General features: G+C 63.3%; 1 protein-coding gene across 1 annotated transcript; it reads left to right on the top strand.

The window, feature by feature from the left end:
• Window positions 1–1,145: 1,145 nt before the first annotated feature.
• LRPAP1 (LDL receptor related protein associated protein 1) lies at window positions 1,146–13,649 on the top strand. Its single transcript, XM_036085705.2, has 8 exons — window positions 1,146–1,400; window positions 5,222–5,366; window positions 7,803–7,927; window positions 8,936–9,056; window positions 9,347–9,505; window positions 10,523–10,605; window positions 11,979–12,155; window positions 13,337–13,649. Exons 1-8 carry the CDS (start codon window positions 1,191–1,193, stop codon window positions 13,397–13,399), a joined length of 1,083 nt encoding a protein of 360 aa, XP_035941598.2. The 5' UTR covers window positions 1,146–1,190; the 3' UTR covers window positions 13,400–13,649.
• Window positions 13,650–14,900: the final 1,251 nt, after the last annotated feature.

Raw genomic sequence — 14,900 nt, 5'->3', positions numbered from 1 at the left:
TGCTCTAGATCGACTGGAGTACTGGGACTGAAGTTAACCTTTGCCTGAAACAACTAAACAACCAGACAAAACACATGAAACAATGGCTCTCAAGATCCTGGGGTCAGGCAGGAAGGAGGGCAAAGCCCTCCTCCATTCCAGGTACTTTAAACCCTCTGGACAACACAGGGCACAATTTTAAAGTAAGTACTGCTTCCTCCCAAGAGGCCCAGGTATTTTCCACCCCCTTCCTTTGTCCCCATCTTCCCTCCTATCCCAATGCCCCCTCTTCCAGGCACAATCGGCCGCCCCGGGAGGCCTTTCAGGTCACTCTTACCAGGTGGGTGCACCCTGTCTCTTCTGCCCCCAAACCCCTGGTTGGTGCCCCTACTGGACCATCTACCTCAAGCCACCTGAGGGCAGCGATCCATCAGCAGCTTGCTCCAGGGCATGGCCCAACCCCAACACGTGGGCCCCCCAGGTTGAATTCTGGTGATTTACTAAAATCTAAGAGGGTGGGAATGAGGCAAGTACACAAGATCTCTAATACAAAAACAGCGCATGGAGAGGAAGTGTCGGGGATGCAGATCAAAGACACTGTTGGGCTGCAGCCCACCCCCCCCCCACCCCGCACCCCGCACCCCAGTCCTGGGGAAAAGCTGCCGTGGGGCGGGAGTGAGAAGGCCCAGACTCCCGGGCCCGCCCGGGACTCAGCCTGTCTTCCTCTGTCAAGCGAAGGAGTGCCGAGCGGGGGCCAGCCGCCCGCAACCCACAGCGACAAGGAAGGCTCCCTGTCACCGCCGCTGACACAGGAAAAGGCCAGGGTTTCGGCCAGACCCTCCCGATTCCCGAACTGTTTACTCTTCCCACGGAGCGGGGGGGGGGGGGGGGGGGGGGGGGGACGTCGGGCCATCCCGGAGTCCGGAGTCCGGGCGGGGTCCTCACTCAACCTCGCAATCCCAAAGAGCGCAGCCCCAGCGCACTCTGCCCACCCGGAGGCCCCCGGCATCTCGAGGCCGCGGCGTGGTTGCCTAGGAAACGCTCACGTGCCTCCGCAGGGCTTCGCGGGCCTCGTAGTCCGCTGGCGGCCTCGCTTGGGCAGCTCGCTCGGGGAGGGACTACAACTCCCAGCAGGCCGCGCGGTGGGGGCGGGGCCCGGGGCGCGGCCTCTTCGGCCTGAGGCGCGGGGTCTCGGCGGCCCGAGGAGGAAGATGGCGTCGCCGAAGCTCGGAGTGGGCTCGCGCGGCCTCCCGCAGCCGCAGCTCCTGGTGCTGCTGCTGCTGCTCGGGCCCCGGCCGGCGGCGGGCCACGGCGGCAAGTACTCGCGGGAGAAGAACGAGCCCGAGCTGCCGCCGAAGCGCGAGCCCGGCGGGGAGTTCCGCATGGAGAAGCTCAACCAGCTATGGGAGAAGGCCCAGCGGGTGAGCGGCTGCCAGGGCCTCCTGTGACCCCGGGGGCCGGGGGCGTCCCCGTCTCCTGTGACCGCGAGGGGGTGGGGCATCCCCCGTCTCCTGGGGCCGCGGGGCTCCGGGGCATCCTCTGTCTTCTGTGACCTCGGGGGCCGTGGGGTCCCGGGGCGTCCCTTGGCTCCTGTGACCCGGGGGGGGTGGCCGCGGGGCCGCGCGTCTTGTATCCAGGGGGATGGGGCCTGGGTCTTCTCTGTCTCGGGGTCACAGCCCAGGCTGGTGCTGTGATTCCCGCCTTGGTCTGCAGATGCCACGGTTGGGGTTGGGGGTCCTTGCGGTCTTAGAGACCCGCCCCGCGGTCCCGGGAGCTGCCGCTGCATTATGCCGCTCGGTGTCTTCACTTTGTGTGAGATTATCGGGTGCCTGTTGGATAGAAGTGGGTGGGAGAGCTGTAGGCTGGGGACGGCAACCAGGGCTGCTTCTGCCTAGCCCTGTGGGTCTTGTGACATCTTCCAGTGTCGTAAGACTGCTGAGCAGGGGACAGGGACGGGGGAGGGGCGGGGGGACACAGGGGCTGTCCTGAGAGCTTTGGGGGTTGAGTGAAGCCGTCGCAGGACTTCTCAGTGGGTGCGCACTGATCGTCTCTGGCCGGTGTCCCGGTGGGGGACACAGGACAGGGCTGGGGGACGCATCCCGAGCAGGCTCACAGCGCCCGTGCAGAGCTCTCACACACCCAGTTCTGTGGGCTCCCAGCTCCTGTCGGTTCTACCCTGACCTTGTGATTAGAATGTGTTGAAGTGTTGTCCTGGGACGTGGGAGGGCCAGAAGAGGAGGGGAGATTGTGTTTCCCGTGTTTTCTGTACGCCGCGTTCCTCTGCTCCAGGTAGGACTCAGGAAGCGCAGGTCGGGGTCCCTGTCCTGTTCTGTCCTTGGCGCCGCTTCACCGTGTACCAGGAAGACTGCTCCCACGTGGGTGGCTCAGCCCCACGGTCTCCCGGGGCTCTCTAGTGCCCACCTGGAGGCAGGCCTCCTTGAATTGTGCTCTGCACACGATCACTCTGCCCAGTGCAGAACGTGGCTGGAGGCAGAGGCTTTGGACCCTGGTTCCCGGGACTGTTTTACCACTTTATTGAGCTACGATTGACATATGAAAACTGTACGTATTTAATACATTCATCTTGGTGAGTTTGAAGTGAAGTACCCACCTGTGAGACCGTCCATACCCAGTGTGCCGTCAACACAGCCCTTGTTTCTGATACGTGGCTTTCTTCCTGGGTGTTTGCTTGTCTCCGTTATTGATGATTTACCTAACTGTTTAATACTGAACAGATTCTGTTCTGTATTTGATCTCTACTAACTAGTTCTTCTCGTGTGAGGCATTAACGTTTAACTTGAAGTTAAGGAGAGTGAAGAAATCCAGAGAGGGAGTGCCAGGTGTTTGCCCGGGAGCTGCGTCTTTGCCTCCGTTTTGATGGCACACGACGGCCGCTGTGTCCGGCTGCCACAGGGCTGGCGTCCCGCGCGCTGGACTCACCGGCCTCTGCATTTCAGAGGAAGGACTGATTTTTGTGCAGTGCAGCGTGTAATTCAGACCCCCAGAGGCTTCAGAACGAGAAGCAGTGACTCACAGGGGCTGCGACAGTAACAGACAGGTGGGCACCAGAGTGTGCAGCTCGTGGGCTCCTGGCTGGATGCTGGCACGCTGACTCCCCCCAGGGCCCTGGGGAAGTGGACACATAAGAAAGGAAGAGGTGAGTGGGGACCTTTGCCTGAGGTCCTCAGGTCTGTCCCCCGATGGTCGAACTAGCTGGCAGTCAGAGAACACTTAGGTCCTCTCCCCCACGCAGTCCCCAAGAGGGACACAGGAGCCGATGCAGTGTCACACTAACCGCAGAGGGCAGGGCTGGGAGCTGGGCGCTCCCTGTCCTTGGCTGTGGCTCTCAATGCGGACAGGCCCCAAGCTTACAGAGGGGAGACCCTGGGGATGCCTGGGCGTAAGTGTTGTGTCCTTGGCATCCTGGGTGGACTGCAGGTCTGCCCTTCCCAACTCCTCATCAGCCGGTGCCCTATCTGCCCTTCCTGGGAAATCAGCATGCCCCAAACCACTGTCCAGTTCCTCCGCCCCGGGGAGTCCACAGGTCAGGTGAGGCTGCAGCCCCAGCCTCCCTAGACTCCTGGTGGTGCCCACAGGGGGCATCCAGGTGACAGTGGGGCCTAGGACGGAGCTTAGGAGAGCAGGTGGGACTATGTCAGCCTGGGTGCCATTTGAGGAGCCTAAGGCGTCTGGGCGGGGACACGCAAGAGGCTTTGAAAGGAAGGGTTTGGGGCTCGAGAGAGGTAGTAGGAGCTGGGATACTGTGGAGACAAATGCCTGCCCCAGGAGAGCCAGAGAGCCAGCAAAGGAGGGGGCAAACCCATGGAGCAGGGTCGAAGAAACTTCTAGAGAATGAAAACAGTTTCCTGCCCTAGGCCCTGCTACTCATTTGGTGCTATCTTTTTACTCCTGAGGAACTTTCCCTGACTAGTTTTCAAGCTGGTGAAGGTTGGGGCCCAGATTTTCTGGGCATCTCCTGAGAGGCCTAGCCGAAGCTGGTCAGGGTCACCACGATGACCCTTTTAGCCTAAAAAGCACATTGGCCACAGTCTCCCCACCCCGCGTGGTTGGCAAGGGGCTGCTCAATCTTGTAGCTTGTTCAGCAGCCCACCGCGGTATTGCTGGGTGCCCGGGGAGCCCCAGCAGGTACAGCCATGTGAAGACTGGTGGAATGTTTGGTCCGAGGGACCAGCTTGAAGCACGTTTGTCCCGGTGGTCTGGGCTGAGCTGACACCAGTCAGTGGGAAAGGCAGGAGCAGGGGCCCAGTCTCCTCTCGGCCTCCCTGGGCCTCGGGCTGGCTCCCAGAGCCTTGGGCCACCCAACACAGGCGTAGGTCTCATTCCGGCCTGAAGCCGAGGCCCCTCCCCACCTCATCGTGGGCTGGGTCAGGGGGCAGAGACACCCCACTTAGAGCCTCTTGTCATTGTGTCATTAGCGAGTCCCTTGCCGATGAGGGCATTGTCAGGCAGGTTCACTGATCTTTTCTTTTTTTTTCTTTTTTTTTTTTTTAAGATTTTATTTATTTATTTGACAGAGAGAGACACAGCGAGGGAGGGAACACAAGCAGGAGGAGTGGGAGAGGGAGAAGCAGGCCTCCCGCTGAGCAGGGAGCCCGATCGGGGCTCGATCCCAGGACCCTGGGATCATGACCCGAGCTGAAGGCAGACGTTTAACCATCTGAGCCACCCAGGCGCCCCACACTGATCTTTTCTTAACGTGGAAGTTTGTCATAATTTAGTCCGCCATCCTCTAATCATCGTGGTTTATTTTTTATCGTACTTACATGATACGAGGAAAAGGTAATGGATTCCTCCCATGCTCAGCATTCGTGCCCCTCCGTCGTCACACCCCAATACCCGGGGCCCCACGAATGTCCCTGGGGGGTCTTGGTGCAGCAGCCAGCCCTGTGGCCGTAGGTGGCCTCAGCGAGAGGACCTGGCAGCCCGTGCTCAGGCCGCTGCTGGCCGGCAGCTCCTCACGGACGTGGCATTCCTAGATCATGCCCTGCCGTGGACCTCTTACAGTGAGGCTGGAGAGCGGGCTCCCTGGAACCCTGCAGCGTGCAGTCCCCTGAGGGTCTTGCCCGGGAACACGTGTGGGACTTTGCCTGGCCAGGACCCTGCGTCCCCCTGCCCATCTGTGGTATCTCCTGGTCACCCCCTCTCGGGGTTGCCGTCTCCCGGCGATGCTGTTGGTTCATCTTGGGGCTGGTTGTCAGCATCCTCTGCTCTCGTTCCGTAGCTGCAGCTTTCTCCCGTGAAACTGTCCGAGCTCCATGCAGATCTGAAGATGCAAGAAAGGGATGAATTCGCCTGGAAGAAGCTGAAGGCCGAGGGTCTCGACGAAGATGGAGAGAAGCAGGCCAAAGTCACGCGCAGCCTCAGTGGTACCTGTCTTTCCTATTGAGCGCGGTGGGGGGCCGCGGTGGGGGTGGGAGGGGAGCGGGGCCACCCCACTGCAGCCCGTGCCGTGGCTCACCTCCGAGGAGCGACCAGCCTTGGCTACGGCTGCTGGGCTGTTTTGCGAGGCTCTTGGCAGACTGTGGGGAGAGTCAGGACGGGTGCTGGGTGCAGTAACGCACAGCAGCTGAGGGCCCTGCAGCGACTTGGCCCAGGAGGGAGGCCGGGCCACCCAGTCTCCCGTGGGCACCTCGAAGAGACAGTAGGGATGTTCCCAGGGTCGGGAAGTTATGGGGAAGCAGATTTCAGATCATCTGTAATGAAAATAACTTCCTAACAGTGAAATGTGTTGAGATGGGAAGTAGTGAGCTGTTTGTTACTGTGGGTATTCAAGACAGAGCAACTGTCTGCCCAGCTGCCCATTATGCAAAAGACATGCGTCCTCAGGACGGAGAGGTCTCTCGGGCCCCCCTTTCCCGCCTCCCTCCCGTGGCAGCGTCAGGCGCGGGGCAGGACTCCGAGCTCGCTGCCCGGGCGCCCCCGTGCACTCCACCTCAGCTGCGTCTCGGGGGGCTGCTCCCGCGCAGACGGGTCTTGCTGTCGTCCTGTAGCGAAGAGCGGCGAGTAGAAGTCACGTCCCCATCCCGCCTGCTGGCGCCCTGGCCTGCCACCCGCCCCGGCACGCGGGCACGCCCTCGCCAGTATGAGCCCGCTGTAGCTCCCTGCGGAGCCTGGCGTCGGGGCTCGAGTAGCCACGGCTCAGCGGCCACAGGTGTGGCCGGACCCAGAGTCCGCCCTGCAGCCCCCCCACCGTGCCACACGCTCACGGGGCCAGACACCGGCTTCCTCGGACACGGCACCCTGTGGAGTGCGCGTTGTCTGTGGTCACAGGAGTCCCTGAGACGGAATACTGTACATCCACTCAGGCCTCTTTGAGGCACTTGTCCCTAGGCACAGACAGGTGACAGAGGCTCAGAGAGGGTGAGCAACTTGTCCATAGTCACCACCTGAGCACAGCAGAGTTTGAATCCAGGCTTTTCTGACTCAGCTGGTGACGTCTCCCCAGCTCCCCTGCATCCCTTACCATCAGACCTCATGAAACACCTACGTGTTGTTCAGGTCACGTTGTGTATCTGCTTCTGGGGTGAGGACAAAGGTCTACTGCTGTTTCATATGGCCTCATTCTAGAATATGATGAGACACATGCAAAACAGGACGAGATAGCAGAAGGCTCAGGTGGACAGAGATGCGGGATCATTGCACCCAGCTGGAATGTTTGGGGGCCACTCCAAAGGGCCAGGACAGGAGCCTGACCTGGAGATACCCCTGAGGAAAGAAGGCTCTGGAGGGACCCAGAATCCTTTGTATGTCGTCCTTTCTGGAAGGAATTGGCCCCTAGTGGATGGCCCGGGGCCAAGACCGAGGAGCATGAGGGCGTAGAGAGGTCAGCCAGCTCTCGTCTCCCTCCCTGGGGCACATTCTCCCTGAACTCCCACTGCCAGCCCGTATCCTCCTGGGCATGGCTTGCAGCCCGGTGTCTGAGTCCGGGTCCCAAGTGGAGCCATCTGTTTTCTGCTCGGTGGTGTGGGCGTCCTAGGTGCCGGGGTGACATGGCAGAAGGCTCCAGAGACTGGGAAGCTGGAGCACCACAGCAGACCCTCTTGAGCATCTGTCCCTCACCGGGCAGCTGGCCGTCTCCTGGATGTGCCCTGTGCGCCCCCACATCCCCTCAGTCCCCCCACCCCAGGACCATTGACAAGGCTGAGCCACACTGAGGGGACCACAAAGTGTGGGGTCAGACCAGAATGGAGACGTGAAAGGGAGGACCCGGGTGTAACCAGGTCTGTCCTAGGCCAGGCAGCAGGGCGGTCCCCCGGCCGTGCACCAGCACCGTGGGAAATAGGGCACGTTGGGCCCACCTTGTCCGGGCCAGTTTTGATGGAGAAGCCTCTGTCTCAGGATGGGTCTGCTCTGCTGCCCAGGCCAGCCGCCCTCACCCTGTCCACCACGGTGTCCCCCAAGTGCACGCCCAGGGAGTGCCGGGCCCAGTGTCCTCAGCGAGACTAGAAGAGGCTGGGCTTGCAGCTCTGTGGGGCTTCTAGCTGGAGTGTTTGTTTCTGGCTCCGGTTCATGCTGAACCCAGACGGCTGGAATCCAGAGCCTTCCGCCTTCTAGGCTGGTGAACGCACCCTGAGACGACTGTGACCTGCCCTCTGAGGGCGTCCGGTGCAGCAGCAGACTTGGAAGGCTGGGGCCAGGCAGAGCCCGATGAGCTAGTTATCCCTCTGCGCCCTTCTTGCTGCTCCTCCCCGGGCTCATACCCCTCCCCGTACTGGGACTGTTCGTGTGTCTGGAATGCAGAGCCTGGGGGTCCCAGCAGGCAGTGGCTGGGACTGGAGTAACACCTCCTGTGTCTCTCCTAGTGATCCTGGCCAAGTACGGCCTGGACGGGAGGAAGGACGCCCGGGCCGTGAGCAGCAACTCCCTCAGTGACCCCACCGAGGAGGACAGCCTGGAGGACCCCAGGCTGGAAAAGCTGTGGCACAAGGTACTCCCCGGTGCTTCCCGTGAGCCCCAAAGTGTGCACCCTAGCGTTGAGAGTTAAGGGGGGCTGCTAGGGGCTGCTTCTGCACAGGACCCTGTTTCCAGAGGGTCTCGGGGGGCAAAGCTTTCCTCCTGGAACCATGAGGCTCTTCTTCTGTGGTCGTAGTCCCTCCCATGAGGCTTCCCTGCCTTCCCTGCCCTCTCAGAGAAGGAATTCTGTGTGGCATGGAGCTGAGCCTCGAATGACCAGGATGGGCTGGACGATCTGTAAACAGCCAGGCTGGTGGTGGTCCGTGTGTTGTACGGTGTCCACTTAGTTTTGGGTCGGAGCTGTCTGGTTCAGAAAGGTGTGCTCAGAGTGCGGGCTGGGTGTGTGGGGGCTGGGCTCACAGCATCTGGTCTCCTGTGGGGTGCAAACCTCAGGTGGGTGCAGGCAGGCTATGGGACCAGGTGGTGGCTTGAGCTGGCTGCGGCGTCACTCACTCCACAGCCCCTGATCCCCCAGCTCCTGTCCAGGTTCTGTCTGGACCACACTGAGTGGGGCCGAGAATCAGAATTCTCGCACCAGCCCATCGTCCTTCGTCCAAGGGGTGGGGCTGGAGCAGGAGGGCGGGCGGGTCCACTGTGGAGGGGACCCTGTGGCCAACAGGCTGAGCCCCGGACCTGCGTTCTTCGTGAGTCCGCACACGGCCCCGCAGGGCAGGTGGATGACCACGTGGTGACTGGCTTGAGTCCCTCCCAGGAGGGGACGCTGCCCCGCCCTGTTGGGGATCCTGCTGTTCCCACACTTTGATGGCTGTCACCTCTCCATGGAGCCTGGCGACAGGTCCTGCTACGGCCCCTAGTTAAAGGGTCATCAAGGCGACAGTGCACTGAGCGTTTCCCGCAGGAGCGAGGGTCCTGCCTGATCTGAGGGGATGCTCAGCAGTGGCCCCCATGGAGTCGCAGCAAGCGGCCTGGAGGGGGTCACCCTGGGGCATGGGCAGGCTCGCAGTGTGTTCACTCCTCCCAGGCGAAGACCTCGGGGAAGTTCTCCAGCGAGGAGCTGGACAAGCTGCGGCGGGAGTTCGAGCACCACAGGGAGAAAGTGCGCGAGTACAACGTCCTGCTGGAGACGCTGAGCAGGACCGAAGGTGCCCCCGCCCCGCCCTCCTGCAGGTGGCCCGGGGGGGGTGCCCTCCTTCCGTGTCCTCCCAGTTTCTGATTGGGACTCCCCTGTGGGGGGCTCATGGGGGCGCCTCTGACAACGCGAGCCTGCTGGTCAGCAGCTGTGACGTGGGTCACGTCCCCACACAGACACGGATGCCACCCCAACCCGTGGTCTTGCCCTCAGGAAGTCAGCAAAGCGGGAGGTGGGGTGCAGGGTCACTGGGGTCGGCCTGGGGCGTCCCCGGCAGCGGCTCACGGCGCCTGTTGGGCACAGAAATCCAGGAGAACGTCATCAGCCCCTTTGACGTGAGCCGCGTCAAGGAGGACGTGCTGCACAGCAAGCACGCAGAGCTCAAGGACCGGCTGCGGGGCATCAACCAGGGCTACGACCGCCTGCGCAAAGTCAGCCACCGGGGCTACGGCGCCGAGGCCGGTGAGCACCCCGCGCTTGGGCATCACAGCTGTGCGTCCCACGCCATCCCGTGGCGAGCTCCGGGCCCCCCGTGGCGGGCCGCTGTCTGCTCCGCTCCCACCCCGGGCCCCGTGCTAGAGCCCGTGTTCAGGAGCTCTCTCTGCCAGGCTGCCCTCTCCCTCTGGCTTCTTACCCGTTCACATGTTCTCCGCCTGGGCTTACGGAGCGTGGATGCGGCAGGTGCTTCTGCGCCTGGGGATGCGGCAGGTCAGGAGACATGGTGCTGGGGCCGCCCACTGCGCCGCTGCCCCTCCCCACCTGAACCACCCCCTCCAGGAGCCACACCCAGCCAGCTCCTGAGTTTCTCCCGTGGTCTGCCGAGTCCTTCCGGAACACTCTCCACGAGCCCCTGGAGGGCCCTGGGCAGGAAGGGGACAGCTGAGAGAGGAGGTGTTGGAGCTGGGAGCTAGCGGCATGCCCGCGGGTGGGCAGCTCCGACCAGCTCCCACTCTCCTCCAGGGACGGAGGTGGGTGGCCCAGGTGGGCACCCGTCACCCACGTCCGCTCAGGAGTGCTGGCTCAGGTCAAGGGGTCCTTTCCATGTGGTTGGTTTTGCTCTGGAGCCAGAAGGACGGGCAGTGGCCTAAGCTTCAGCCCGGAATTGTGGTAGATTGGCAGTCCTGGCCCAGAGGCCCCAGGGAACCCTGCCATCCCGACTCCCACCACCCCTCCCCCACCGAGGTGGCTCTGCAGTGGGCCCCTCCCTCTCAGGTGCGGGCCAGTGCTGGTGGGTCCCGCGGGCCAGTGAGCGTGTCGCCAAGGCCAGGTTCCAGCGGTGCCCTGAGCCACACACTGAACGCGCACGAGAACAACACTGTCGCTTCCAGACGGCACTAGACACCTGAACGCGTGCGTGCGAGCACACAGCGCATACCCGTGTGTGTGCGTCCAGACGCTCACACTCTGTGTCGTCGGGGCCCCTGGGCATCATGGGATGCCGCCACACAGTCACCGGGACTGCTTCCGCTTTTCTGCCAGAGTTCGAGGAACCCCGAGTGATCGATCTGTGGGACCTGGCCAAGTCCTCCAACTTCACTGAGAAGGAGCTGGAGTCCTTCCGGGTAAGGAAGGTGCTGGGTGAGGCTGGCTCACGTTATTTGGCAACATCTCTTCTGTTGAACTTGGTACTAACGTGGGAAAGGCTGAACCGCAGTGTGAGTGGCAGACCAGCGTGTTCATGGGCCTCTTTCCCTGCGCCCTGCATCCCTCTGCCGTGCTAGTCGGCGGCCGTGGGGGACTGCCGTGCTCGCGTCTCTGTGGACGGGGCTGGCCTCCGGTGAAGGGAGGGCCTGGCTCCAGCTCCGGGTGTGCGGGCTGTGAGGACGGAGGGCTGGTGCAGAAGCACGCGGGTTGAGAACGGCGGACCCCGCGTGGGGCTCTGGCAGCAGGCCTGGAGGGAAGGGCCTTTGAGTTGCCGGAGTGTTGCCTCGGGGTCGTGCTGTCACCAGGCTGCTGCAGGCCAGGGGGTCAGGGATCAGAAGGGTGTGGGCGGGAGGCTGCCGTCGGCTAGGACAGGAGCCCGGCATGGGGGCTCCAGCTGGGGCCTGGGGAGCGAGACATCATTCTGCCATGTGGGTCCCAGAGGCCACCGCGGAGCTCACGCACGGTGGTTGGGCCCACGGTCACGGGGGCAGGGAGGGTGGAAGGGGGACAGCCCGTGTGGTGGAGGGACGCGGCCCTTGAGGAGTCACCGGCAGGCGGGAGAAGCAGGGCCACAGGGCAGGAGACAGCAGCAGGGACGGCAGTGGGTGTCCAGCAAGGGTCCCCGTATCAGCATCTGTCTGGAGCGCAGCCCAGTTCACAGGGATGTGTGTTGTTGGCCCTCGTGGCCCCTGGGCAGCCCACTTAGCCCCGCTCTGGAGGTCTGGAGGAGGTCACAGCTCAGCCGAGACCAGGATGCGGGGGCCTGGCCAGCGAGACTGACCCGAGACCACCGTGCAGGCAGGAGGGGCAGGAAGGGCAGTGCCGCAGAGCCTCCCCGAGGTGGTGGCTGCTGCAGGTGGGACAGAAGGCCGTGGGGACAGCAGAGAGCACAGTGCAGCGCGGCCGTGGCTGAGGCCCCAGCCCAGGTGTCAGGCTGGACGTGGGCTCAGGGCGAGAGGGAAGCAGGTTCACCAGGGGCGGGGACGGGGCAGGCCGGGTGCCAGGCGTGGAGCCGTCCTGTTGTGGCGGAATTTCTGGCGGGGAGGGGCGCGCTCCTCGCACGTGCGCTGCTGCATGACGGGGGCAGCAGGGAGGGCGCCCTGGAGCTGTCCCGGACGGGTCGCACGGTGAGGGGCGAGGGGCGTGCGCCCTCAGAGGTAGCGCCCTGTCGCCCAGCCCCAGGTGTGCGGCAGCCACCCGTGTCCTGAGGGGGTGGGGAGGTTTGCTGGGGACCCCGGAGTGGCACAAAGAGGCCGTTGGGGGACATTCGGCTGTTGAAACGTTATTCTAGGAGGAGCTTAAGCACTTTGAAGCCAAAATTGAAAAACACAACCACTACCAGAAGCAGCTGGAAATCTCTCACCAGAAACTGAAACACGTGGAGAGCCTTGGGGACCGGGAGCACGTGAGCCGGAACAAGGAGAAGTACGCCGTGCTGGAGGAGAAGACCAAGGAGCTGGGCTACAAGGTGCGCGCGGCCCTGCGTGTGCGCCGGTCCCCCTGTGCGGACGGCAGGTGGCCGTCTGGGCCTGGTGGCGCCTGGTCCGCTCCCACGGGGGCCGGGCCATCCCCTCCGGGCCTGTTCAGAGCTGCGGGACAGCTGTGCCCCCAGCATGTGCCCTCAGCCCGCGACCCCGCTCGGGGTGCGTGAGGCAGCGGCTGTGGCACGTCGCGTGTGCACAGAACCACGGTCCCGAGAGTCCTGTGCGGTGTGCGTGGAGGCCACGTTTCCCCTCATGCGAATGCAGACCATCCCAGGGCGGCGGCAGGGGGCCGAGCAGAGTGGGGTCACTCCGGGGCTGGTCAGGTCGTTCGCGGTGACCCGCAAATCAGGGGCACATACAGGCACAGAAGTCGGGCTCTTCGTGCAGAAGGTTCGGGGTCGGACCGTGCGGGGGGGAAGAAGCGGTCGGGCAGCGTGGACGCTGTGAGGGGCTGGTGGTAGGGGCGGAAGGACGCACAGAACAATCTGGAAACATGAGGTGGGTCGTCTCTAGAGGGAGCAGGGGAGGAGGGACCCTCTTGTGCATCTGACTCTGGAGCCACAGGGATGGGCTAGCCATTCAAACACCCAAATCTATCTAAAGTGACACGAGGCCGAAGGGCCACAGAGGAGGGGCGCATGGGTCCATGCCCGTCTGGCAGCCTGTCGGGGAGAAGGCAAGCACCCCGCACGGGAGGCCGGCTCCAGAGTGACGCCGCGGGCTGGGAACTTGCAGGGGGGAGTCCGGCTGTGCCGGAGAAGGGGCGGGCGCGGGGTGCTCTCTGCCTCACTGCCCTGGCGGGAGCGCGGGTACAACAGACGCTGGGCTCCATCGGGGCAGGGGGGAGGGCAGCCAGGTGGCGTCTCTGTTCCCCGCCTTTGCGGAAACGGCCCTGCGTCCTCTGCCCGCGTCCTCTGCCTGCGTCCTCTGTCCGCGTCCTCTGCCTGCGTCCTCTGCCCGCGTCCTCTGCCCCGCGCGGTTGGTTTCTAGTGGGCGCCGGTGTTCTAGTTGGTGTGGAGCTACTTTTGTGTTGATCCCTGACTGTTTCCTGGTGGCGGGCTTGCAAATAAGAAAAGTGAGGAGCTCGGGAGTTTTCCTCCTAAGGCCGTGTGTATCGTGAAGTGGGGCAGGTGGCGGCTGGGTTGACACTGTGCCTTGTTTTCAGGTGAAGAAGCATTTACAGGACCTGTCGGGCCGCATCTCCAGAGCTCGCCACAACGAACTCTGAGGCCGCAGGAGCCCGCCGGAAGAAGAAGGAAGAAGCAGGGCGCCGGGGGTCTGCCTCAGCACGGCCCAGGGGCTTGGGGCAGCGCTGGGCATGAACAGGACCTTGGGGGAGGCGTGGCGGGGACTGGCCGGGCATCCTTGACGCGGAAGAACTGCTCCGATCCCCCGGGGGCCCGACGAGCGGTGCGTCAGACGCGCGTGAATCTGCCGCTGCAACGCTGTGTCTTTAAAAACACGTCTCACAGTCTAAATCGTCAGTGGTCCGACCTGTCACTCAGCGGTCTCTGCGTCTGCGTCTTGCTCCTCTTCCACCCCCGCACCCCACTCCCCGTCTTCTCTGCTGCGTGACACAGCGGGGGAGCCGAGGGCATCCCAGGGCCACAGTCCCCCGGGTTTGACCCGCGAGAGCAGGGAGGAGGTGAACTTGGGGGGCAGGGGTGACCTCTGGCACAGGCCTGGGGCGGGCTCACAGTGGCCCCACTGGCATCTCCCTGCCCACCTGAGGTTGGGCCTGGGGGTCTCCGTGTCCAGCAAAGGTGGCTGATTGTCTCACTGAGGTGTGACAGCTCCACGGGGACCCTTCTCTGACTTCACCACAGGCGGTCCATGTGGGGGTCTGACACAGTTCCCAGGTTTGAACCTGGAAGAGGCTGCACTCGGCATCGACCACGTCCCGGCCTCGGCTGGCATGTTGGGATCCACCAGACAGCTTTCCCATGAGCCATTATTCTAAGAATCAAGTCCAAGGGGGCTTGTGCTAGGACTTCGCGTGTCAGGATGCGCTGAAACCAAGCCGGGAGGTGGCCCCCCTCCTCCCTGGGCCACTGGGCATGGGCGGGCCTTCCTGCCGTGCTCCCGAGGCGTCCACGTCATGCCTGCCACTGACCGGGCGGCCGGTGTCCCTCGCAGCAGGCCCTAGTGCGCATGGCTGTGGCCCAGCCTGACGGGCGGGGCAGCGTGATGACAGCTCGGGTGGAGGCCGAGGACCAGAAAAGGGCTCGTTGCCCGGCTTCCGCAGAGCTGCCTGTGGGGCTCCGAGCTCCGGGCCGTGCACTCATGTTCTGAGTGCCCCTGTGTGGGGTGCAAGGCCTGGGAGGAGGTCAGGCCCAGGACAGGGAGGCAAACAGAAGCAGACACTTGACTCAGTTTACCATTTCAGGAGCCGACCACTAGAGGGAGCTCTTGGCCTCCCGACAAACCAGAGAACCAGACGGGTCTTCGTGATCTGTCATTGCCTCTGCCTCTGGAGACAGCGGGTACCGCGGCAGCCCCCAGGCCAGGGGCCAGTGGCCACACTGCTTTAGATTCCGAGTGATCGCTGTGAAGGAAAACACGAATTCATAAAAGGGCACAAGACGCCCAGGGCTCAGTGAGTCCTCCCGAGCAAGTACTCCGGAGCCCACCCCAGGTCAACAAGTAGAGGTTACCCGGATCCTAGGATGCCCCCACGCTCCCCTCTCCTATAGCTGACCACTCGGCTTGTGTCCCCCCAAGTTCATATA

The sequence above is a fragment of the Halichoerus grypus genome, chromosome 3 (assembly GCF_964656455.1).
Source record: "Halichoerus grypus chromosome 3, mHalGry1.hap1.1, whole genome shotgun sequence".
Taxonomy (NCBI): domain Eukaryota; kingdom Metazoa; phylum Chordata; class Mammalia; order Carnivora; family Phocidae; genus Halichoerus; species Halichoerus grypus.
This window is presented reverse-complemented; position numbering and strand designations above follow the sequence as displayed.

Excerpts from the sequence above, each read along its gene's own strand:
- LRPAP1 (XM_036085705.2), top strand. The coding sequence starts at position 1,191 with ATGGCGTCGCCGAAGCTCGGAGTGGGCTCGCGCGGCCTCCCGCAGCCG. Across the intron at positions 1,401-5,221 it reads TATGGGAGAAGGCCCAGCGG|CTGCAGCTTTCTCCCGTGAA; the intron begins GTGAGCGGCTGC and ends CTCGTTCCGTAG. Across the intron at positions 10,606-11,978 it reads AGGAGCTGGAGTCCTTCCGG|GAGGAGCTTAAGCACTTTGA; the intron begins GTAAGGAAGGTG and ends ACGTTATTCTAG.